The 25785-nt window shown below is 39.8% G+C and overlaps 2 protein-coding genes across 3 annotated transcripts; both read right to left on the bottom strand.

Annotated features, from left to right (window-relative positions):
- Window positions 1-362: 362 nt before the first annotated feature.
- lin52 (lin-52 DREAM MuvB core complex component) lies at window positions 363-16331 on the bottom strand. Of its 2 annotated transcripts, XR_015089383.1 has the most exons (7): window positions 16115-16331; window positions 14746-14820; window positions 14622-14659; window positions 14478-14544; window positions 13810-13893; window positions 734-1949; window positions 363-630 (listed from the first exon to the last, which is right to left on the bottom strand). XR_015089383.1 is itself a non-coding variant. In XM_086050108.1 (6 exons), exons 1-6 carry the CDS (start codon window positions 16131-16133, stop codon window positions 1894-1896), a joined length of 339 nt encoding a protein of 112 aa, XP_085906234.1. In that variant the 5' UTR covers window positions 16134-16331; the 3' UTR covers window positions 363-1893. The 2 variants fall into 2 exon arrangements, 1 of the variants encoding a protein (XP_085906234.1); XM_086050108.1 differs by having other exon boundaries at window positions 363-1949.
- Window positions 16332-16463: 132 nt separating this feature from the next.
- pomt2 (protein-O-mannosyltransferase 2) lies at window positions 16464-25390 on the bottom strand. The gene is made up of 22 exons (XM_086050107.1): window positions 25177-25390; window positions 24698-24985; window positions 24456-24540; window positions 24270-24374; window positions 23806-23914; window positions 23624-23732; window positions 22526-22685; window positions 22339-22445; window positions 22180-22262; window positions 21825-21934; window positions 20974-21040; window positions 20841-20901; window positions 20672-20750; window positions 19207-19358; window positions 19041-19132; window positions 18876-18952; window positions 18722-18793; window positions 18591-18650; window positions 18393-18498; window positions 17959-18099; window positions 17769-17880; window positions 16464-16998 (listed from the first exon to the last, which is right to left on the bottom strand). Exons 2-22 carry the CDS (start codon window positions 24976-24978, stop codon window positions 16893-16895), a joined length of 2274 nt encoding a protein of 757 aa, XP_085906233.1. The 5' UTR covers window positions 24979-24985; window positions 25177-25390; the 3' UTR covers window positions 16464-16892.
- Between the last annotated feature and the right edge of the window lie 395 nt (window positions 25391-25785).

The raw sequence follows: 25785 nt of genomic DNA, 5'->3' as shown, positions 1-25785 counted from the left end.
TTCCTGAACCTAACTCTTAATTCCTAAATATTAGTAAATTACTACCGGTGTATTACATATTAAATGATGAAAACCTGATGTGTTAATAGAAAAATATAAAAAAAAAGGGCAGATAAATTTACTTGCATCTCCAAATTTTTTTTTGACCAGTGTTATTTGAGGCTGTGAATGGATTATTTTTGGTTTTCTTTCCAAAAGTTAGCCTTAAACCTAAACTACCAGGTCTAAAAGATTAGCAGTAAATTAAGTGTCCTGAGACCAAATCCAGACCAAGTGAACCGTTTTCTTTTGTGGAGAGAACTGTAAAACCGATCATAACAACGAGGTTGTTCAGACCTGTCAATCAAAACTGGGGACCTTCATGCAGTGCTTATCACAATCACATTTTTTTATTCCTTGTGATCAATGCTCTCATGAGGGAATCTGTCATTGCCCACATTGCACAATCCAGTTGTGACTTGATGGGTTAAAACTCAGGTAAGACTGGCTACTAAAAAGTCTGCACAAGTTGAACATTCCCAACACAATCCCCAAATATCATCTCATCGGATTGTACTTCAAGTGGGGTTACAGTGGGGGAGTGAGGATCCTCCCCATCAACACGTCTTCAAATCAGGTCCCCTTGATGACCTGCTTGAATTTGTAAAAAAGGAAAAAACAGGTCAGGTGAGTAAAGTGGTTGCTCCAGGATGGCGAGGTTCTTCTCGGCCAGGAACTGTCAGATGCTCAGTACATTGTCATCGTGAAGTAGTCACGAGCTGTCCTGCCAACTCTCGCCTCGTCTTGCATGCTGAACGAAGGAAATGCCACAGGATCTCTTTGTAGACATGCTGGTTGATCATCTGGTCCACAGTGAAGGGGAAAACTTAAGTTTTTTTAATCTGTCTTTTATGACACCAGTCTTGGAAAAATTCTGACATATCTTGCATACACTAACGCGAAACTGATGTAAAAAAAAAATTGTGGAGTAGTTCAGTCCATTGGGCTACTACACTGAGACACAGCATCTCTCTATGGCCTGCTAAATTGTACAAATGATCTGTGTTGTTCAGATGGGTGACCTGGGCGGGTGCGGGAGGTGAAGTCACCGAAGCAGAGGCGGCCTCTGTCCGTGTGAATCGGAAAGACGACTGGGGGCTTATTAGAGGCCCGGGAGAAGTGTAACTTGTTGGCAGCGAGCGGCCAGAGAGCGAGCGACATCTCCAGCCGGGAACAGTCAGAGGCATTGTCTTACCTAATTATGGCCGACCAACTTCTTTTTGTGTCCCATTCGGCATGCCTGTCTGATTCTCTTTTTGCCTGACCGCTCGCTCCGACAATGCTGAAGTGTGCTAATTAGAAGAGAAATGGTCCTAGTAATTATGTCAACTCTGATTAAAGGTGACGACAATGAGCAATATTATTTTTGCGCAATGTTTTGTGTATAAGGGACCCTGCTTCCAAAGCTCATTAAAGGAAAAGCACTGCACTGGCGGCACAGTGAGACGCTTCTTCCTTGGTTGTCCGCACCAAGTTATTGTCCTAATTAAACATTCGCTTTCAAACTCAGGTTTTGTGGAATTCGAATGACTTGAAAGTTATTTCATACCAAAATAAGCAGAAACATTTAATTCGTCGTTAACATGGAAATGAGTATAAATAAAGAAGGATTGACCCTGAACTTAAGTGCAAAGTAAATAAAAATAGAATATGAGAGGACAACAGGTTCTCAGACCACAGCCAGAGAAAGGTTTTCTGCATTAGCGACCCATCTTTTCTTACTACTGTTTTTCTACATTAAAAATGCATTTTTTTTCTTACTACTTTTTAAAAATATTTCGAGGAAATAGTTAAGCAGTTGTTGAATTCATCTTGCAGGAGTATGGGAGGGAACTATTAAAAAGTCTTTTGATGTCACTTCTTCTGCCTCTCCAAGATGTTAAGGAACTTCCCTCTGGTCATTTCTCTGGCTGGAAAACAAAACAAAACAAGAAAACTAAATTAAAGGTGTGAGGGAAAAAAAACAACAACATCCACATCAAGACAAGTTTGCACCAAGCTACTTCAGACAATCTGTGATCAACATTAGCCTGCAGCTCCATCCATTCTTGAGCCGCGCCATTAGTGATGCAAAGCATGAATTTAATACGAGCAGTGTCACACTGGGAAGATAATTTACACAAACATCTGTTCCCTCACAACACGGTAAACAACATAAAAAAAAGAGAGGAGCCTCGTGACTCGCTTGATTGCACAAGCGCTGCAATGTGCATGTGCATGAACAATATGTGCGTATGCAAAGCATCAAGGTAAGAAGAGCAGAATACTGAGAGGCGAAATGTCTCAATTCATTTTATCATGTCATTAAGGAGCATGACCAGGTGCGAGATATCATTGCATCGGACAACACTGCACATGCTCATACCTGGCCGGAGTCTGTTCCTACCAGAATTGTGTACGGTTTTGGTTGAAGGAAAACTGGAAACTCTTATTAGGAAAAAGGAAAATCGATGTCATGAAGGTTATCTTAAAATAGAGCTCAAATGAATACAGTAGTACCTTGACTGACCCGCACTCCAACTTATTGTTTTCCTGTTACGATCCATTGTTAGGTCAAATTTCCGCTTTGTGCGGTGAGCAACAATTTTTGTACAATGAGCGTGCTTCAGTGACATTGCCGTTAGAGTGAGATGACAAAGAAGGAAAGCCACAGTCGCCAATGTACTTCTAGCCATTGACCGAATGGTAAAAAGCATCAAACATCCCCCCAAAAATAAGGGTGGTAAAATACAGTATTTTTCGGACTATAAGCCGCACCTTCATATAAGATGTACCTACTCTTTAAAAAAATAATAATAATGAAAAAAAAAAAGAGACATAAGCCGCACCTTTATATAAGGCACACCTAACTATGATGGAAAATGAGATATTTACAGCATTTACAAAAAAATTTAGAACTGTAAATGTACATGTATGAACAGATGTTCAAATGTGAACAGATTCTTTCCTAACAGTGCCTTTTAACACGGCAGCAACTTTGCTGATTAAAACGGAACAAAACCAAGAGAAAATAAAGCACTTATCTTCATTTCACTGTCCGATGCACTCCAGTTCGTCAGTTAACGTCCACCACTCTACTTTATATAAGCCACGGCTCAAAACCTAGGAAAAATGTAGCGGCTTATAGTCCGGAAAATAAGGTAAGTATTATTTTTAACCACATCTACACCGATAATCTGGTAACTAATTTCTTGGTAGCTTTAACCCAACAGCATGGGTTGTTTTTACCCGTTGTTGGGTCAAGATTTTGACCAACATGCTGGGTCAAATTCTCAACCCAATGCGCTGTGTATAAATAAAAGCATTGGCTCGGTCTCTTTTGGACCCAGTGCTGGGTGAGCTATTTCACCCAATTTGGGTTACTTTTAACCCATCAGTTTTACGAGTGCAAGGAGGCGCTGTTGGCCAACACTCACGGCCAGATGCCCACACGCAGACCAACAGGCCTTGAAGGGCCACCCCGATTTCAGGTCCTGATCGTTCACTAAAGCCATGCCTCTTGTGACTTTTTGCTTATCAAAACACACATTTTATTAAACCAGTCTTTCATATTTGAATAAAATACAGAGCTATTATTTTTTTCAAAACATGTAATAAAAACAAATGGTGTTTTTGAGGGAGACTGGAATGTATAAGTATTAATGACATTTAAATTCATTTTGAAGGGTAAAATTGATTTGAAATGAAAGTAAATTCAACTACAAGCTTGGTCACAGAAAGTTAAACTCCTAAGTCAAGTACCAATCTATATGTGAAGAAAACTTTGTTGCCCTAACCCTCAAAGCAACTACAGCACTCTGGTAGTTTGTAAAATGTTAGCACTTGGGAGACAAAATGTTGGATGGTCAACATGGAATATTCACTTTGGCAGTTTGTGGACTGTACTGGATAATTGTCACTTTTTAACCTTTCGTTCCATTTCCTACTACAACGTGATGAAATTACTTTATGCTCCTGGTCGCTATTGTGTTTAATAGAAACGATGGACGCATTATTCATTCCATAATTTCTTAGAACAAATCACGATACGCCAAAAGTTGAGACACAGGGCAAAAGGTATCATGTTTACTTACTAAATATAATAAATGCACAGAACAGGTGAGAGAGAACGTGCTAAATGGAAAAGGGGCATTGGTTTCCTGGGTTCAGGCCTTTGTCCCAATTACCGAACACACTGAATGTACAGAGGTCATATTTCAAGAGTGCATGTTTTCAGAAGTGTATCACTTGGGACCAATACCACAATTGTCCCTATTTGTGCGTTGTCTTTTGTGGGCACCCAATCATTGCTAAGGCCCTCGTGGACCTACATAGACCTCAGTGACTTTCCTCGTATCATCGCAGAACCCGGAGAGGCACCATCCAGGTACTGTAATCACTCTTTGTTGAAGATGAGAAGAAGCTCTTGGCTCCGCTGCTGCTTTTATGAGCTAGCGAGCTGGAATTACCTCCGTGACTTCATTTTGCACATCACACAATATAAATGTACGGGGCATCAGTGAGTACTGATTACAAAACGGCATTAAGCAGAATGTCATCCACCTTCATAATGCCTGCAAGAGACTGCTGCGAAAAAAGACCCCTCCCCTCCGGCACATGGCGGCTAATGAAAAAGCTGGACCCAGTTGGTAATTCTGATGAGGCGCCCAGTATGGAATTATAATGGCGCTTGCTGGCGCCACGTCACCTTGAGGTGTCGGCCATTAGTTTAAAGATGATGCTAATTCAAATGGCACAAATTCATTTTACACTTTGCCATCTCTTCCCATCGCCCTAAACAGCCGGGGCGCATTTCATGCGTCTGATTTTTAAACAGTCATCAAAATGGTCAAACGCAATTACACTGGGATGACCCCAAACCCGCACTTTGTTATTAGAAGCAGTTATCCTTGAGGACTGTCTGCAGTAGTTAATTTTTAGATTTCATTGATGATGTCGTGATCTCTCTCTCCTCTCCTCTTTTCTTCATCTTCTGATGAGCCCGGGCTGAACGTGCCACGCCTCTCGAGGCCCCGCAACACCACCGAGAGTCTCATTAATTACAGCTCACTGCATAAATCAGCACTTTAAGTTTTCATGTGCAGCCTGTTGAGAAACTCCGACGAACTATCGAATAATATTTGTCATAGGAAAACAGCTTTATGTTGCCTGTAAACCATGGTGCTGTCATATCAATAGCTGCAAATGAGCAATGGTCTGTAATTGTGACGGAGAGGCAATCAGATTTTTTTTCACGCACAAAAACTACTTGCGAAAATGTCAATATCAGTATTCAGTTCAACGTTGCCTTGTAGATTCGATTTTAATAGCACAGACGTCGACAGAAAGAGTTGAATTAGGTCAGCTTTCATTTTTTTCTGGCAATTTTTTTCTTTTAGCATACAACGGCTCAAAAACAAATGATGCAAAAAGAAAGGGCAATGCGGCGGGGCCGCTAGATGAACAAACTCCAATCACTATCCCTCGCCTCTAAAACGTAAGCACTCAACACACACGCATACGCGCTTTGTCATACAACAGGCGAGATCAATACTGATTAGGGGAACTTAGAGATTTGTTTAGTTGATTAGAAAGGTCAATTACTAATTTTGTACTAAGTTAATCAGCATCTTGTTACCACTGCCATCCATACTAAATGACACCTTATGGATTGCCAGGGCTTGTTCCTTGCCCTGCTGATTTGGCGCCATCTCATTATCACTTAACTGGTGTGTGCGTCCATCGGGGAACTGTCGACTGTATGCAATTACTGACATTCCAGCATGTAATGCCTTGACGCAATTTGTTATCATTTCCTGCTACAAATAAACCTCCAAAGTGGAACACAATCCATTCCGGGACACTTAAAATAACTGACAATGTCAAATCGCTTTCGGTCAAACTGTCACATGACAAAACCGTTTTTACTGTACAGGCAATGATTTAGACAACATTAACATTCTTAACTGTAACGTGTAGAGGTGAGTCAACCTTGTATTATTACGTACTCACCATTAAAATTAATTCACTGCCAGACATTTTCAGGCCCTCTTTTACCCCAACTTTTGAACATTTTTGAAAAAAAATATATAAATAAATTCCTGGGATTGAATGGCTGGACTGTGAAAAGACAAATAAATACGTCAATGGCAGTGAATGAGTTAACTATGATCTTTTTTTCATTAACTTATTATAGCTTTCGCCATATTGTACTCAGCAGCCAAGACGTGCAAACTTATTTTCTATGTTGCAGTAAGCTCCATTTGTGGTTGTCACCACACAGTTACTCCTTTGCAGTGGTGGACACACAAAAAAAAGTTTGGATTTTGGATAAACTGAATTCTTGTACGTTGACATGCATGATGACGTTTTAAAGGGGAAGTCAACCCCAAAAACGTATTTAAAAGAAAGTGTTCTACGCAGCCCCACTAGTTTAAATGCTAGATGTGGAAATGTGCATCATCTTGGTTTGAATTTGGTAGCCGCGATTCAAAGTGCGGAGCTCCAGCCGACTCCTCGGCTGGGCTATCCGCTAAAAGCGCACCTTGCGCGGGCACATTTGTCGGGCGAATGGCCTGGAGGTCAGCTGGGGAAAAAGTGTTGAAAGTTGTTGTTTTTTTTATAGCATCTGGAGCCACTTAGGGGACCGGCCTACGTCCAAATATGGATCTAAAGCCCTCGGTCCAGAAACCATTTGTTGATTTATAGCTTTCAAAGCCTTCAGGTGGCTATGAGTGGCGTTATCTTGATAGGATTTAATTGTACAATAAAATTAGTGTCATTTTCAGCTTCAGGACGTCGATTTATGCAGCACGTGCAAATATGCATCTACAACCTTTGGTTTGGCTTTGGCAGCGGTTTGTTTTTTTATGGCCGCAAACGGCATTTCAGCGCCTAAAATTCAGTTTTCTGTGTGTGTCATTTTCTCGATAGGGGTTAAAACACAGCATTCGCTTAGTTGCAAAGAGAGCTTGGAAGGGTCATCACTAAAGTGGGGGCTGACTATTTGTATGCTGCCTCCAGACTGTTATAATCTTCTATAGAAGTCAAGCTTACTCCTGAATACATAGTCGCTAAGAAGATTAAAGTATATGTGCAAACAGATGAATGTGTTCTGCTGCTTTTTAAAATGGTGGCTTTTTTTCTAAATTAAAAAGACCTGGTTGGAGTTCCACACCTAAAAGAAATTCAGTGTCACAAGTGAAATGTATTCTACGTGCGCTGTATCATTAAATCATTTCCATTTGGAATAAATCAAGTGTTTGGAATGTAAATGAAAAGGAAATGCTGCAGTGGAACATCTTACTTCGGCGCATTTATGGTGATTGATCTGGGTGTCATTGTCACAATGCCCCCCCCCCCAGCCCCCTCCCCTGACCGCAATTCCCCTGCGTATGAAATGAGAGTAATCATCACTCCGCCACCGCACAGCCAGCGTTCACCTCTGTGGACGGCACGCTCCCAGTGAGATGCAGGACCCCTGTTAGCCCCAAAGACAGATGACCACCTGGGTTAACAGGAGTCCTGGACCCCGGCCCCGTCTGCCCCTGATTCACTTTCATTAAGAGCTAAGAGGACTTATCTGACCCTCGCTGCCCGTCTCCAAGTGCTGCTCAGCTATTACGGCCCCGTAAGCTTTATTTAATGGGTTTAACATCCACTTTTGTCGCCCTCCTCCCAGGGGGAACAGGGGAGACACAGAGCAGATGAAACACACAAGCATGGAAACATTCACACACGTTCAGGCCCCCTCCACCCTCCGCCTAGCGACGCATACACCTGACGCTCATGTTTGTGTTCAAAATTCAATTACCCACTTATTGATACTTCACAGGGATATTTAAGATGCAGACACGAGCTGTGATTTCCCAAGGGAGCCACTGGTTCCTCTTTATGTCCCGGTCGGGGCGGGCGGGGGGGGGAGGCTACTCCTCCTCGGTGCATTTTCACATCACGCGTACACACACCAAAACAAACACACCTACACCTTCCAGCCCCCGGCCCCTACTATGCCTGTTCGAGAGGTGTCCTTATTAATAGGCAATCAGTCAAGAATCATTCATTAAAAAGCCTAAAAGGTTTTACACCCGGACTGTGATTAGCTGGGAAGGAAAATTCAATGAATTCCTAATGCCTTTATGGAAATGAGGTGTCATTTCCGATCTGCTCAGCGAGGAGGCAGGCAGGCAGGCAGAGATGAGGAGCCGTGTGTGTGTGTGTGTGTGTGTGTGTGTGTGTTCATGAAGCCGTGCCTCTTTCACACAGCGCCAACACTGATACTGTCTAGGGTACAAACAGGCTGCTGCAGACACAGCCGCAACCTGCTCCACACATTCGGGTCATTAGGTTGGAAAATGTTTGCCAAATTATTTTTGCAACAACGGGCCACTAGAGTTGAAATCAAACAGCAGTCCTGGTGATTTTAAAGTGCAATGCTACAAAAAAAAAAAAAAAAAAAAAAGAGAAAATAAGAGAATCCAGATTCTGTAGCAACCCACACAGCCATTTATTGCATTGAGCCGGTGAAGAAATTGGCTCGGGGTGAAAAGATGAGCCCAGCGCATTAGAAGTGGTAAAGAGGAGGAGGAAGAGGGCGAAGAAGGGTATCCTCATTCAGCGGCTGTCAGCACAGGCACTTCATAACCGCCCGTCCTTTGGTCAGTCCGCCCTGATGGATTGATGGCGGCACATTAGTGCCAGTTGGGCCGAGTGAATGCAATCATATTCAACGACGGCCCGCTTCTAATAGGCTGGAGATTGATCCTGGGGGTGCGGCGGAGGAGGTGCCGAAAGCGGGGCCATTAGGAACTGTCAGGGCAGGGTGACCTTCAGGCTCACCTTCACATAAACGGAAGCAACAGGGGTCGGCGCGGGACTGCACAGGGTGGCATCGAGACGGGGAGCGCGAACGACGGGTTCTCCTGTCGGCTACTCGGATTTTACTTTGATCGATTAACAATTCAGAGTTGGTCTGGTATCCACTTTCTAAACATGAAATCAAGCATAGTTGGATGACAAAGGAGGTCAGGTAAAGGTTCCTAAGAGTTCAAAGTATGTGGAATCTGCACAATGTCAGAATTAAAAAAAAACAATGTAATAATTGATTTCTTTATGCGGTAGAAATGGGTGAGGTTAGTTCTGGCACCATTTGGTCATAAAAACCATAAACCATATTTGGAGCGGGTCCTGTGGCATTTATTTATTCATGTGGATAGCACACAAATTGAGTCTGTCTGTGGGAACTATTTTTTATATATTTCATTCTATTGTTTCCGTTATATTTTTTTATTATGTTATTATATTTTCTTTTTTGATGATTTTCATTTTTTGTATTTAATTCAAATGAACACAACAATTTGACCCAGACTAACTATTTATAAAAATATATTAACTTTGGATAAATATCATGACTGAGCCCACAGTCCCTGCTCTTGAAGTTCCTCAGTGCCTCACACTGCCCGTCTGATTATTTTGACAAACGGGACATGTCACGGAAAATCTGAAAGAATTTTTGCATCCTGGCTATAGCTACTTTATCATGAAAAAAATCTTAATCATTATTTTTTTGTAATAATTGAAATCATGATTATTTAAAACGATCATTTATTTTTGGGGTAAAAAACAAGACACATGTTTAAGCATAAAAATATAAAGACGTAAATTTAAGTAAGCTCCTTTTGGACCAAACAAAATTGATCAAATTTAGATATAATAACAATAATGTAATAAAAAAAAGGTGCAAATGTATAAATCCAAGTATGATTTACTTGTGTAAAAATTTTTTTTGCATTGGATATAAATGTATATTAATAGTTTTTTACGATTATGCCAATTTTGTAATCGTGGAGTGTAATAACAGTAATTGAATTTCGATTAATTGCACAGCCCTAATTCTGGCATGCTTCTAGACAGCTGCTTTGCCAATTCCTTAGACTAACTCAAAATGTGCCTGCAAGTCCATTTACTGGTTGGCTGAAAGCAGTCAACAGGTGAGTCTGTTAATATTCTTTGGGGATGATACTGAAGACACGAGAGACACGACAGCCTAGAATAGAAAGTGTGAAACTTGACGCAAATGAAAGTTAATGCCGGTTAATAAGCAGAGCTGAGCCTACTGGATGCGTTTAATTAAAAGCGTGTTTACCGGTGCAAGTGTTCGGCAGCGGCCTCGAGCACACGAGCAAGATAGACTACCACCCTCGCCGTCGGCAAAATCAGAAGCAGGGGCCCTTCAGAACCTCCCAAAGGAACACTCGGCTTTCAATTACCTCCAATAACAGCACTTACCAGAGCACTGGCCTTTCCCCGGAGACGCGGGGCCCGCTGCACACACTCAACGGCCCGCGACAGAGGCATTCATCACGGGGAGGAGTAACAGCTGGGCCCGAGGAAGAGGCACGCGTCAAGCCCCAATGGGAATAGACTAGGCCAGCGTCACGTAGCCATTGTTGGAGGCACTGGTGGAAGTGGGCGGATGGGATATGGATGTGCTACATCCTCCCAGTGCATGCATGCTGATGAATTAACATGGGGTACAGGGAAGAAAATCAACACGTTTTTAAAAAAAAAATGTTTTTTAGGTTTTATTAAAGACCGGCTCAGGTTGTCTTTCTTACTGCAGGAGGCTGGGTGAGTTTTCAACACTTGATTGTGTCCTGCCCATTAAGCAGCCTCCTTTTTAATGGTCCACATGCCCATGGGGGAGGGGCAGTAAATCCTGTCCCCTCGCCCTCGACCGAGTCTCGTTTACGGGTCTTGAGCAAGACCGCAAACGTGATGAAAAAGTAGCTGAGATTTACAAGCTCTCCCTTGACAGCCAGGAAAAGGAGAAAATTAAACCAGAGAGGCTTAAACAGGCCCCCCCATTACAGGGCAGCTCCGACAGCAATAATAACCATCATTGTGTCCCGTCAACGGCTACATGACAGGATTGCAAATCTCGCAATCTGCCACCTGTACCATACCAACTAGATTACTTGCTCCTCCAGGTTAGTCGGAGTAGTAGTAAACAAAGATGCACAATCCACATTATCCTTAGCTTCGTACTTAACCCATTTCAGTTCTTCACAGTAAATATGCCTCCGATAACACAATCATATGTGACGTCATGACAAAAGACAACTAGCAACTATCCACAAGTTTTCCTTGACTGCTATTCAATACTGGTTATCGCGCATTTGCAGTTTGTCAACTAGGGCTGAAACTATTCATCGAATCATTTAATTACATTAAAAGCTTGAAGCAAAATCTCCTCCTTGAAGCTTCTCAGTGATCAATTTTACACACTGACTAATGCTACTGTAGAGTCACGCTGCGCTTTGCAAGTTTGGGATCATTTGACACTTAAAAAAACAAAAACAAAAAAAAAACAATTTACTCCAAGTTGTCTGCTATACCATTACTCTAGTTCGGATGGCTTTACACTGGCTACCAGTCAGCAGTGGAATACCCAATAAAGTTCTTCTAATGGTCTATATATCCATGAATGTACATGATATGACATGACATGATAATACTGTACATGAAAGAAATCCATCCATAATGGAATATTAACCCAGTAGGTCTCTGAGGTATGCAGACTCGGGTCAATTAGTGTAACCCAGAGTTCAAAGCAAACATCATGAGGCAGCATAACCACTAAATGCTGCCTCACACAATCTGAATAAGCTGCCAACAAAGGGAAGTCAGGCCCAAGTGTGAATGCTTTCAAGTAAAAAGAAATTTGAAAACCATGCTGCACCCCCAATCTATGACCGAGGTCTTTTGAAGCATTTTTCAAATCAATATTTGAAAACCTTTTTCGTGCACTGTAAATTTTGAGTAATTTTAGTGAGTTTTATTTTTTCATTTCTATACTTTGTTTTTAAATGTCTTCAGTTCCTTTGTTTTTATATGCTTTTAACATACCACGACAGTACATCTATAATGTTAGCTAATATAATATACTGTAGTCTAACACTGCTAGTTAGAATAAATTGTAAAGCCCCCAACAGGTGGTCAAGGATAGGCAAGACCCGCCTAATTGCATTTTCAATCACTTTAGTGAACAAACGACAAAATAAACACATAAAGAGGACATTCACACAAAAAACTGAGCGAACAACGGCCACTTCTACACTCTCATTCACTGACTCACAGTGACTCCCACATCACTCACGAGGCCAGGCCCCACTTTTAAAGCCACATACATTCAAAGTCAAAGATATTATATAGAGTGGAACGTAAGTAGGCAGACCCCAAATGGACAATAATAATTCCTGCACCTTGTATGCACATCTTGTGGTTAAATAATGGAAAAGGATTTTTACACGAATATGTGATTCATTGATGTGATAATAAGCAGAACAATACATTTTTAATTGTAAAAAATATTCACGCTCACAAATTAAACTGTTTTTGTGGGGGGTTTTTCTGTAGAACCTATCCTTAAAATTTCACCCACTCCTGTTTTTGGTACTCTTTCTAAAACCCATTAGAAGATGCCATAGCCCTGAAAGCAGAAATGGTGTCAATGAATCATGTACGATGCCAGATAAGTTATCTCGACTGAGAGACTACCATCTTTATAAACCGCCCAAACTTTTTGCTCCTTCGGAGGCTTCTGGCAAACAGCCCAAGCCCAAGAAGGTTATGACACTCTAGGAGAAGGTAAACCACTTCCATATACTCAAAGGAAGAAAAAAAATGGTCACAGCAACCCACCATTTTGGCTTGAGTGAGAATACCGTACAGTACATAAAGGAGCACAAAATGGCGACAAGGCAGGCAGTAGAAGCAAACTTTCGCAAGAGTGCAGGTACGATGCCAGATAAGCACATTGTATGGACAAAGTCTTCCTTGAGTGTATGGATTACGAACTTCAGGAAGAGCAGCATCTATTTGGGGTATACGCGTAATATAGGCAATTCTAAACAATTGGGGAAAGCTATTCGCAAATGTTTGCTATTTGCCAGGAAATGTATTTGTTGATTGACAGCTCAAACCTGATTTTATTTTGGCCATTCATCTCCTTGTCGACGAGAACTGCTGAGCTTTTAGGTTTAATCAGAGGCACTTTAACGTTAGTAGGTGTATGCTGACTCCCATTTCACATTAGTTTGAATTCGATTTGATTCCAAACACATCCACATCTCAGTTATAAGTGGTTGTGCACACTAGGGCAACCACATTATTTTAGTTGTTTATTTTAAAGAGATTAAAAACAACTTTCAATCGAGTTGTACGGGTAAGGAGGAGGTCACAATGGTGGAAAAAGTTTTGAAATGATTCACCTTGGTTTCAAACTGGTATTTCAACAGGGATGTGTAGACATTTTACATCCACTCTACAAGAATCTGTCACCAGCCTCAAAGCATGCGTTATTTCACGGTAAAAATAAACAGCCATTTTCTCTTGGGAAAATTTGAGCACTTAGCTATAGCTCTCTAATCCACACTCCAGTGGGATTATGACAATGGAGGTAGTAAAAGGGGAAAGGATTAAAAACTAAATTTTGCATGCATCACATGCACCCAGCACTTGTTTTATTATCAGCACCCATAGTCGTGCCTGTGTTACTAACCTTTCCCGCTGTAACAAGATTGACCTAAATCTGTGATTTTGACGCTCAACTTGCTTGAGTGAGCTCATTGCAAATACACATTTGTACCAAAGGATCATACTGTGCTTAACTTTTTGCAATTTAAAGGAAACAGCCGCCATCTAGTGGCCAAATGAGAACTTCCGTGTATAGTCTTTGAACTCAAGTTTAACAGAAAAGATTCAACTTCAGTGTTTGTTAGTGGTACTTACATTCTTCTAAACCCAGCTGGTAACCAAGGTTCTGAAGGCCTTTGACCTTCTCCATGAGATTTGCTGTTGTCAAACTACCCAACTCTGCAAGAAAAAACAAAACAAAAAAACATTTAATCCTTACATACTGTTCATTTCCCATGCAGAGATTATGTTTTTCTCAATTTTGACTTGGGCCAAGAATATCCTCATGACAATTATATAGCATGTATATATACTGGTATATCAAATTATGAATGACAGATCTTTTCAAACTGTATTAATAGCCTGTCTGTCATTAATAAATGGATAATTAATCCTTAACCAATGTTTTCATAAAAATGAAAAATGTATTGTTTATGATTTACAACATTCCTTTTTGATGTGTATATATATATATATATATATATACATATATATATATATATATATATATATATATATATATATAAATTTTTTTAAAAGTATTTTGTATGTGTGATCTCCACTGTTTCGATAGGTGGGGAACCTGTGCAAATGTGACGGGCACAGCAAACAATTATTTGAACTGTTTCAATGTCCCTGTTTAACACTGTTACCAAAACTGCCTAAAAAAATACAGACATTGATGGCATGAACAGTTTCGCCGTTTCAAGAATCCCAATGCTACCACTATTTTCTCTTTCACTTTTCTGTATTCAGTGTATTACCTTTTAACATCTCGATGTCCTCGCTCTCAAGCTCAGCCATCCACTTGGGCGGTGAATTTGTGATGGGCTGCGGAGTTAAAAACAACCATTTGATTAGAATAACCTGTCAAATGAGCTGAGGAGATAAAGAGAGATTAAACTCACATTTTTACAGGACGCAGCAAATTCAACAACTCCGGGCACTGCAAAAAGAAGGACTTTATTGAAAACAAGCAACTAAACGGATGCAAGACAACGGAAAAGAAGAGAAAAGAAAATTGGGCCTTACACTGCTCAGGCCAAAGGTCGGGCGACGCTCTGTCCAGCTTCTCATAACTGAGCAAAGAGTTTTCAAAATCTTCAGCTATCAAGAAAAGAAAATGGTTTGCTATTTGAATGAATTTTAATAAATCATGAAGGCATCATTTAGTATACGCTAAATAACAGCAGTAAGAAGACACAGTAACCATGCTGAAATTTCTCCTTTTATCAACAATTTGTTTTACCATGGACTGGTGAACATCAAGGCTTGAACATTTCTAGCTTCATGCAAATTAACTTCTGAGCTTTTATGTACGCGACATGGTTCACCTCAGGCAGATGTTTCTAATGTATAGACAAATCAAAACGGGTGTGTGTTTTGTATATGGCAAGACAGCTTTAACTAAGTCCTCCAAATCAAATTGACCGCACTCCAGATTGACTGACTCCAGACTCTGTTTAGCTTTTAGAGAAGTCATCATCTTGGGGGTTCAAATGTTTTTTCAACCCTGCACCGCGACCGGTATGTTGTGCCCATTAAAAAGTCAGAAGCATTTAATTGTTTGAGTGGTATTAGTTTAAGCAGACTGTTTCTTAATTGTGGTAAATGCAGATTATGCAAGAAAGCAAAAAACAAAACAAAAAAATACATTTTAATTGTAGCATCAAAGTGCGTTATTAGTGTACCACAAATAATAATAATAATAATAATAATAAATCTAATACAGAAGAGGAATACCATATCGTCAGCCTCTTAAAATAATGGCCGTAGTCATATTTTGAACCAAAAAAAAACCGTTTTGCTTTCTGCTTTGACTCTGCTAAAATCGGCGACATCCCTAGTTAACAGATCATTCATATCTACCCTTGAAATGAAATTATTAATAAATATAATCTAAACAGAATTTGGCCCAGTTTTTCATTTATTCTGGAAAAATGACATCGACCATTATTTTAGGAGGGTGACGACATGTGTTGATGCTTTCAGCATTCACACAAGAACGTAACACTAACACATCTCGTTAAGGTCCAATGTCATCAACCCGAACAATTACGTGGATTTCTTGTACACACGCTGGTAAACGATAATGTAACTGACTTATTTGACCTCAGTCTGTCACTGGTATAGACGTAATTATTAGCAGCTAAGCAACAAGCACATTTAGCTGTTTGCGTGTGTCAAATGTCCACTGTTGCTGCTGAACGTACATTCGACAAACACAAACACCCAAGTCCATTGGAAGCGTTTGTGCAAAAAGGTGATACGGATACACAACGAACATGTAGACTTTTACCCGTTATAACGTTTGGGGGAGGTCGAGGATGAGTTATGGGCCGAAACAATATCGAAATACGAACATAGACACAGAACGTCTCGGTAAAGAATTAGAATTTACCTCCATTTGGAGACGCCATCTTCGAAATGAGCACGTGACTGAAGTCAACCAATAGCAGCAGGCGTTTTCTATGTAACGTTCAGGCTGTAATTCTCCTTATCTGACTCTAGGGTTCTACCAAACAGTAGGAGGGACTGTAAGCTCAGAGGTGACTGTGATTCACCAGACTCTCAAACATCCAGTCATAAATGGGAGTGTGAAACGGTTGTTTGCGTAGGTCCTGTGACTGGCTAGACACCAGTCCAGGGTGTACCCTAGGTCTGGCTCAAAGTCATCTGAAATAGGGTATAACTCAACTGCCACACTTTTGAGAAAATGGTAATTGCAGGACTGGAACACACAGGCAAAATGAATGTCATAGTTTATTAACATGGACTGTAATGTATGCGCAAAAAGCATATAAAGCTAGATCACTAAAACTCAGATGAAAATATCATTAAAAATAAATGGTCTCCGACTGACTACCCAAAAACATTCTTGTCACGTTTTCTTGTTGAGGCACTTATGATCATTCTTATAACATCCAGTACAACTATGGCGCAATGCGCGATAGATTGGCGCTGATTACGTGTGGCCTCAAGTCCTCCATTTTAAAACAGTAAACTCAAATAAACCATGACCAGGTACAGTACTGTGACAAAACATTTTCATTAACACTGTAAGACTGTAAACTAAAAGACCACTTCGTTGAAGTCCATCCACCCATCCATCCATTTTCCAAACTGCTGGTCAAAATGGTTCATTTTCTAACTTTGGTGTCATGTTCACTGAAAAGTAGTTAGAACTCCCAGGACTCCATCCACTTCAGTCCGGCCATTGAGCTGCCCGGCTCGTGTGCCATCGGCCCCGTCATGCCATAGGCTAGCGGGTGGAACAGGTAGAAACTGGCAAAGAGAAAGACTACCTGTCATTACTCAGGATACATGAAAATTATTATTCGGGTTATAAGCAGGGGAGGGAAAAGTATGGCCGACAAACCACATAAGGCCTCACCATTCTTGAATCCGGACCACCAATAATTTTTATCAATGACTGTAATATTTGTTGAATTCATTTATCAGTTTTTCCCCAAAATTGGTAAATTGAAATGTATTGATTCATTTTAATCTATTTTGGATTCATTTATTTTAATAAAAAAATATTGATGAAGAAATCAAACATACATACATACATTTAACAATGTTTTATTTTAAAAGAATTTGAAATAAATTATACAATTAAACATGACATTTTATTGGTCAAATAAACCCTTTTACATGTAGTTATTCATTTTTAAGCATTTTATTTTTTATTCATTTAACTTAATCAATACAAATAAAAAATCATCTGATGAATTGTAAATAAAATGAAAAACTATAATTTTACAGATACGTTTAACATTTTAAAAATCATTTTATTAAACAATTGGCAAATCATTAAATAGAATATTTTTTCTTTTAATACAATAATATGTACAGTTATAAATAAAATCTAAAAATGAATTCTTTTATTATTTGAATAAACTATTTTTACATGCAAATTGTAACTTAATTAATAAATTCATTAATAAATTAATTACCTCATCAAAGAATGACGTGGCCCATACGTCCATTTTAAAGACCAAATGTGGCCCTTGAGCACAAACAGTGCAACGTGAAAATATACTTGGTCTCACCTGTAAAGAACAATTCCCAGAAGTAACATCTTCCCAACTCTCTGCAGCCAGCCGCAATATGGTGGAAGGAGCAGAAGGTCGGCCATATTCAACAGGAAATCCAACGTGATTCCTGTGATCAGCAAACATTGCTCCATGTTTGTATCCTCTCGAGCACAATGAGCCGTCATACTGTAATGGTTCGTGCTACCTGTCAGCATGCTGCTGAAGAGCATTGCAGGGAAGTAGTGATGGTAGTAGAGGACCCGGCCCATGGTGTAGAAAGGTACGTAGTGTAAGAGCCAGCCAAGGAAAAGGAGGCCTCCTCCCCTCATGAGCACAAAACAATGATCTGAAAGCCAGAAAATGAGCAATTTCATCTGACATCAGAATTTGCACAGAATTAGAGGTACAATAGGACCACTGTCACTCAAGGCATAATCAAAACACAGTTCCCCTCAATACATGTATATAAACAGTATGTACATGTAATGTATTTGGGTGAGCTACACTAATGTCCACCATAGGGCTGAGTTTCTACCCATTCCAGGTCTAAAATCAGACTGTCATATTCCCAAGGTGTATAAACCAAGTGTGCAAAAGCAGTTCAAGAGTTCAAGAGTACTCCTCACAAATCAATCCTACCTCTTCTCCTTTGGCTCACTGAGATGCCTCTTTGGAAAGCAACTGAAGTGACTGCTACCAGAATCAGATATAACCCCAAACTCGCCAGATTAAGCCACCAGACCACCTAAAAAGAAGTTTGACCACAAGCATAGTAATGTGTACTGATGAAGCCTAATCCACAATGGATGAAATGATACAAGGCAGCTGAATACTCACAGGGTTGCCAAGTAAGTACACACGATACTCTGTTTCATTCACTCCTGAGAATCTCAGTCCCTTCACGAGAGACAAGCACCGTTTACTTGAAATTGCTTATGCAAGCCACACTCAATTTCACCACAGCTCACCTGGTAGTTGATGGGCCAGTGCCAAGGTTTGGAGTTCATCTCATTGTCTTTGGGCTTCAAACCACTGTTACCCTAAAAAACAAAAAAAAAAACAAAAGGCTCATTACATTTACAGAGAACTACAGGTTAGCAACTTCCTTTTTTTTTCACTTACTCGTATCATCACAATGTGAGACTCCATTAGGATCTCAAGGAAATTAGGTTTCAGCACTGACAGACTGATGTTGGGCACTATTAAGAACACGAGAGCAGATGAGGAAAAAACAATGGTAAATGCTCGATTTGAAAAAGAAAGACGAAATGGAAAAGAGGCTCATACATTTGGCATTGATATGATCTTCAATGTTCCACTGAGAGCTGGGAGTCTCTTTCAAGTAAGGACTACAGGTGACCTCCACTTGTTCCCAACCCCTGAACACAAACATGCGGTCAGCTTTCCCAAAGTGGATGTACTCGACGGTCCCAGCAAATGAGCTGATCCTTACCACTTGGGGAGGGTTTTCCCAGAGGAGAAAAGCACACAACCGATTGCTTTGTGCAGAAAGCGAACTTTGCTGCGTAGCACTTTCACTGGGTCACCTTTTCGACCTCCGCACACCTCCACTTGCCAAAGGTCATTGCTGTCACCAGTATGATTCTAAGGACAGACAGGTCCCGAATGCAATTGGTTACTTCAGACATACTAGGATGGAATTGTTGCTGTGCCGGAGCACAGTAAGGTCAGACGAAAGGAACTTAAGTTTGGATGCTCAGAAGAATATAAGTGATAAAATGAGACACCATAGAGATTGAAAATAAGATGTGGGATACAGGATTGAGCCCTGTCGCGAATTAAATAAATAAATAAATAAAAAATAAACAGTAATTGACACCTACCCAAAAAGTTTATAATTGCCTATGAATACAGTACCACAAGATGGCAGCAGAGCAGTACTTTTGTATTTAACAGGGCTTTTAGCCTGCCTTAGAGAAGCACCTCCTCTCACTTCAACGTAATAGTTACCCTTGCACCAAGATGCCACATGATGTTTAAAAATTTAAATATCTGAAGGAAGACGAGATCAATATAAAATTGGGATTAATTTAAGAAAACCATCTATTCATTTATATTTTCACTACAGTATAACCTTTATAACAGACATAGCTGACACTGGGAATTCCCTGCACGTTTTGTCATTGTTTGAATTCAAAACAAAAATAAGGGAATGTTTAACATTTCAATTAAATCGAAATTTTCGACAACTTTATTTTCTGTTGAAAACTTAAGGGAACTCTTTACTCATTTAGGTTTCCATTTAACTTGCTGGTGATCCAAGGAGCTCTCTGCACGTTTTGTTAGAATTTTAAAACAAAGCTGTATATTTTCTATACATCTAAAATTAAAAGAAGAACCTGTTGCAAATTTGAAGTTGTTTTAACAAACATGTTTAATGGCATTTGAACAAAGAGTTGAAGTTTTACTTTTATTTTTTTTACATTTTGACACCAATTCATTAATTAAATTTTAATTAGATTAATATAGGCACCAAATATCAGTTATCAGCCTCCTTGATTACTATTAATCGGTATCAATATCTGAATGAAAAAAAAAAAACATATCGGTCACTCTTATCACAAGATGGCGACAAAGTATAACTTTCATATTACGGCTTAGCACCCTCGTGTATCATCTTGAGAGTTTCGCAAAAAGGTTAGCTTTTGTGCAATTGATGGAAAAACATCAGTGAATAGGAGAACTCCCGAGTAGTGAATCAGTATTCCAAAATAAACTATAATAATAGCGTGAAAACGTGCTATTAGCACGGTGACAGTCATTTCGAAATTAGAACTTGAAAATCAATGATCGTGATGGAGCATATTGTTTACCGATTTGGAGGTTCTAGTTTAATGCATGTACAATTCAATTAAAAGGCTCTTGATGAGAATATTTTCTGTAGATTATCTACTCACAATGCCATATCCCGTGACTTGGAAGTGCTTCCTGGTCAGTGGGGCCTCATGGAGGTGACTGTGAAGGTTTCGAGTTGTTCTGAGGGAACCAGGGAAAGCAAATACAAGTTTTATTTACGTACTTGTTTGAAGCAATTGATACAAAGCAATTTCCATCTAAAGGACTGACTCTTTGTGCTCCAATCTGATGATGTCACCATGGCGAACCAGGTCAGGGGTCTGGGACTGAGCTACAACATAAATAAAAATGAACTGAGTGTTATGATTGAAATAAAAAGTTACAGATTGGATGGTCTCCTTACAGTTTGTATTGTTGTGCCTGTGAACCAACCACAAGTTGTTGTAGTCCTTGTGCAGGTAGGCTGTAACCTAGAGAGGAAAAATGGAGACCGTATATACTGTATATACTGTACAGCAGTGATAGGCAACTGGCTTGCGCGCCGCATGCTGTCCTTGACCACACTCTGAGTGGCCCCTTGATTTTTCCCCCAAAATACAAATTTTGAAAAAAAAAAACTTTTAAAACCTTTTTCTTTTTTTACAAACCCCCAAAATCTTTAACAATTGTTACTACACAGCGTCATGATGTTGGTTGGTGCGTGTTATGATATGAATAAAGGTCTTAAAGCAGCAGATTCCACTTTGTGCTGCTGCAGCTGTTCATCATCACTAATCCTGTGGTCATGTTTCTACGGATATATTAAAGTGAAAGTCAACCCAAGCATATTTTTTTCTAGAATGTTTTATGCAGGCCCACTAGTTGATGCAAAGCATTCTGATTAATATTGCCTTTGTAGAATCTGAGTTAAGTGGCCAAATCTAGCCACCTCGAGGGCCGCCATTTTGTCACTTCTGTTGACTGAAAATAACCTCACAGTTGCTCAGGGCTCTGGTAACAACCAATCACAGCTCACCTGTTTTCTGAAGCTGGGCCAAGATTCAACTAGTGGGCCTGCGTAGACATATTCTTGGAAAATATATGTTTGAGTTGGCTTCCCTTGTAAGACGAGCAGCGATCGGAACAGTCGAACCTAGTGAGGCTAACTGCTATTCTTCGGTTCATACCAGAGTGTGTACACAGTATACACTTTTGTGAGCTACTGTATTATACTGCTTAACAAATGATGACAATGTTTCCCTGTGTCCTCCTGACCTGCTGCTGCTTAGCTCCAACTCCCTCGGGGTACAAATGCCAGTGAGAGTGCAAGTAGCCTCCAGCAATGCGAAGGTTCTTCAACGTAACGGTGGAGCCATACGCCAGGTCTACACAAAATAAACAACACGTTTCCTCACATAAACAAGGAATTCTTTCTTTACAAAACATTTAGAAGAAACTTTTTTTTTTCACTTACAGATGGATTGGCAAAACAAGCCAAATGTATCATGGAGCATAAAATTGAAATTCAGCAGTTTGTTTTTAAACACAGTCATCCTTTTAAGTTCCTTTTTTAAGATAACACACCTGTCAGCTCACGTGGCCCGAATAATAAATGTTGCATCACACTTACACTCAGGCATTGATGCGTTGTGCAGGTTGTTCCCGATGAGACGAGACTGGAAGGCAGAACTGAAGAAACCATCTCCCGGTCCACTGACAAAGAGTGCAACTATGATAAATCAAAGGATGGAAAGCGGGACGTCAAACCGCATCCAACACTCAGACTCACCTTTTGTTCAGCACCACAAAATGGACTGCAAATATTGTAACATAGAGGAAGACGGGAAGCAGGATGAGCGCCACAACCCGAGCTAGGAGGTGCTTTGCGACGTCCACCTAATGCCAGGAAACACCATCGCATTACACTAGCCGACAGACACTTTCATCACTTTAGTTTACTGCATGCAGTTGATTACCAGTGAGAGGTCCAGATCCCCTAAAAGTCTCCAGAGGTCTGAAACCGTGTTCAGTCCCACCAGCAGGATAACAAAAAGGCCCACAAACTTCACCCCAAGACCTCCAGCAAGACTGACACCAGTAAGTACAATCCAAAACCACCAGAGAGCAGAAAAAGGCCTGGAAAACATACAAGCCAACATGAATCTGTGTTAGTTGCATGGACCAATATGTACATTTCGTGTCATTGTTTTGACAGATATTGAGACGGAGCATTAGGGCAACACTGAAAAGAAAAATACTATGAGAATATAATAATAAAACTCTGAAAATTACAAGGAAAGGATATTACAAGATTACAATTGGAATTAGAATAAAGACTTACCGTTATTACAAAGTAGATTTTCTCAGACTAAATTTGTAAAGTTGTTACAAGAAAAAAAAAATTGAGAATATATTCACTATATTACAAGAAGAAAAAATGGACTATTGCAAGAAAAATGTAATTTTCAGAGAATAAAGTTGTGAAATTACTACAAAAAAACTGATTCAAGACAATAAAGAATAATACTACAAAAATAATTTTAAAAAGTTACTATTTTAGGGCAATCAAGTTGTAATATTTCAGGAAAAGTCAGGACTTTAGGAAAATAAAACTGAAATACTACAAGAAAAAAGTTGGAATACTATAAGACTTTTTAATGCGAATGAAGACTCTAGGTACTAAAACAAAAAAAATGATATATATAAGAAAAAACCCACATAATTTTAAGAGTATAAATTCACTATATATTGAATAGTGTAATTTTACCAGAAAAATAAAACATAATTTTATGAGGATAAAGTCATAGTATTACATTAAAAAAAGTTTACACTCATAAAGTAACAATACAAATATAAAACGGTTAAAAGACTGTTGCATCTTGTCAAGTTACACAAACAATGAAATATTCATTTTTTTTCTAGGAAATGTAATGTATATAATATGTAACATAAAACTTTTTCCCAGACACAATTTTCCTTTTTAGTGTGGCCCTAATACTCTTTTGTATATTTGGATCCGTTTGGATTACGTGCAAAACTGCTGAAGGAAACATGTTAGGCAAAAGCTTGGGAACCTGTCTTTTTGCTGCTTGAACTTGACCATACTGAGCACTGCTGCCATGATGAAGAACAAGAGGATGGGGTCCAACAGGATGTACTGAGAAACAGTGATGCAGCCCGTGTCTGTCAGGAAGAAGCGGACAATAGGAAGTGAATGATCATTTACATTGAAGTGACTTGGAGTTGAGAGACCTACCAAATATAAGCAGCCAAGCAGCGATGAGAGCGGCTGATTGAGAGTGGGAAAGCTCCAGCACGATGAGGTAGGCAAAGATGGGGAGAAAGGAGCCTAAACCAGCACATACCTGGAGGAAAATAATAAGCATTATGTTTATTTATCATTAATAAATAAACACAGGTATTTGGTTTTCCCCAATGCATTTCAATCGCCGTCAGATTTTCGCTACTCGCGGGCCAGTCGGTCGCTAGCCTCCACTAATAGCATTTCAGAGAGTATAGTTGCTTAAAAGTAGCTCTTGATCTTCGCTCAGCCTAGCTGATCATGTCATGGGTGGAGAAACTTGGTGCGGGTTATTATGTAAATGAGCCTCACTGCTACTTTAAAGAAAGGTAGAAGGGCATTATATAAGTAATTGAAAATGATTTTTTCACACGATGTCTCCTATAAGGTATGATTCCCAAATGATGTGAGTAACATACCCCTCTCATCCCCCAGTAGTTGTGATGTTCATATTTATCTCCTGGTTTCGTGAATGGAAACGTGCCATCATAACCACTCATGTAACCACTCAGTCCAATCAGCATCTGGAAAACAGCCCCCCAAAAAACGATAATCATTATATTTCCATCCCTGAGTGAAATTCAGACAAAAAGTTATTATTTCACCTTCCCCAGAGGTGGGTGGACGTCAAAAAAGAAAGTTCTGTTGATGTAGTAGCTTCCCATTTTCCCGAAGTGTGTCTCGTCCCAGCTGAAAGACAACAGAAGAGAGCCACAACATTAAGCACCGAAAATAACAAAGAAACGTTTTTCATGTTTTTTCAGCTAAGACAGGCTCCATCTCACTCACGACCCTAATTCGGACAAGCAGTGTGGAAACTGGAGGGATTGATGTTTTGCACACTCACCACACATGAGGAGGCTCTTTTATTTTGTAGAGGCGTGTGGAGAAGGACAGTCCAGCCACGAAGAGAAGCAACAATGTGTTGGTGGGCTCATCACTGGAGGAGCTTCTTCGTCTTTTTCTATAACTCCCATTGGTTTGCTGACTGTCATCCTCTGTCAAATGTCCATCATTGTTGGGGTTTTTGTCGGTAGACTTAGTGGTGGATGCCTGGAAGGTCTTTCTGTGTCTTACTGATGTGTCTCCTGCTTTTTGGTACTGTGTGGAGCATTGTACCTTTTCCATTAGAAAGCTAGAACAAAAGATCCATTTCAAATGTGGAGCTAGCAAGGTGAAAGCTATTTTTTATGATGCAATTTAATCATTTGCCCTATAGGGATACGGAAGTACAAGCATCATAATATTTCTCTCGATTGACGGACACGTGTGTCAGTACTGTCCCTGAATATGCCACACTGTTTATGAAGCATACTTATCGCGTACTTATCTTAGCTTGGTCGTGCTTAAATCCGGTCGTTCAACAAAACGGGTCCTTCCAGACAACTATAAACACGTCTGCGATTAACATAACTTATTACTGTCGTTCTTAAGGCCTTATTAAATACAATTATTATTTCGTATTCTTGTGTTGACCACAATCAATATCCAGCTTGGGCATGTTCGACAGAGCCAACAGCAATGGTGATGTCGGGTTAAACATGGCTTGTGGGAGTTGTAGTACGCTATTAAATTCGAACTGTTATTAGAACGTCCAAAGCATACATATCCCGTGAGTCTACGCGTTAAACGAAGTCGCTCCCTGCTAACCAATCACAAGACGGGATAGATAACGCTGTGGAGCTGCGTTTTGACCGCAAGATGGCCATACAACATAAGTGTTCGTGTCGATTCTTATTTTATTTTATTTTATTTTTTTTTTTAACGGACTTTTTCGCATGATGTCGTTCATTCATGGGAGTCTACCTCTTTTAATTAGGATTAAAAAATTTTTGGCACGTCTACTCATTTTTAAATCTCCCGGGTTTCTACAGTGTATTCATTAGTCAAAAATTAGTTTAAAAAAATGACTAAATAAATCCAATTAAATTACTA

Source organism: Filicampus tigris, chromosome 13 (genome assembly GCF_054856515.1).
Source record: "Filicampus tigris isolate MCC_2025a chromosome 13, RoL_Ftig_1.0, whole genome shotgun sequence".
In the NCBI taxonomy this organism is placed as follows: domain Eukaryota; kingdom Metazoa; phylum Chordata; class Actinopteri; order Syngnathiformes; family Syngnathidae; genus Filicampus; species Filicampus tigris.
Note: the sequence above shows the minus strand (reverse complement) of the source record. Positions and strands in the feature narration are given on the sequence as shown.

What these genes read in the sequence shown, in the direction of transcription:
- lin52 (XM_086050108.1), bottom strand. An exon ending in TTGCTGCGTCCTGTAAAAAT is followed by an intron (nt 14,545 to 14,621) that starts GTGAGTTTAATC and finishes TTAACTCCGCAG; the next exon opens with CCCATCACAAATTCACCGCC. An exon ending in GGACATCGAGATGTTAAAAG is followed by an intron (nt 13,894 to 14,477) that starts GTAATACACTGA and finishes TTTTTCTTGCAG; the next exon opens with AGTTGGGTAGTTTGACAACA.
- pomt2 (XM_086050107.1), bottom strand. Translation starts at nt 24,978, where the DNA reads ATGGAAAAGGTACAATGCTCCACACAGTACCAAAAAGCAGGAGACACA. An exon ending in TCCACCCACCTCTGGGGAAG is followed by an intron (nt 24,375 to 24,455) that starts GTGAAATAATAA and finishes GCTGTTTTCCAG; the next exon opens with ATGCTGATTGGACTGAGTGG. An exon ending in GGGAAAACCCTCCCCAAGTG is followed by an intron (nt 19,133 to 19,206) that starts GTAAGGATCAGC and finishes GTTTGTGTTCAG; the next exon opens with GGGTTGGGAACAAGTGGAGG.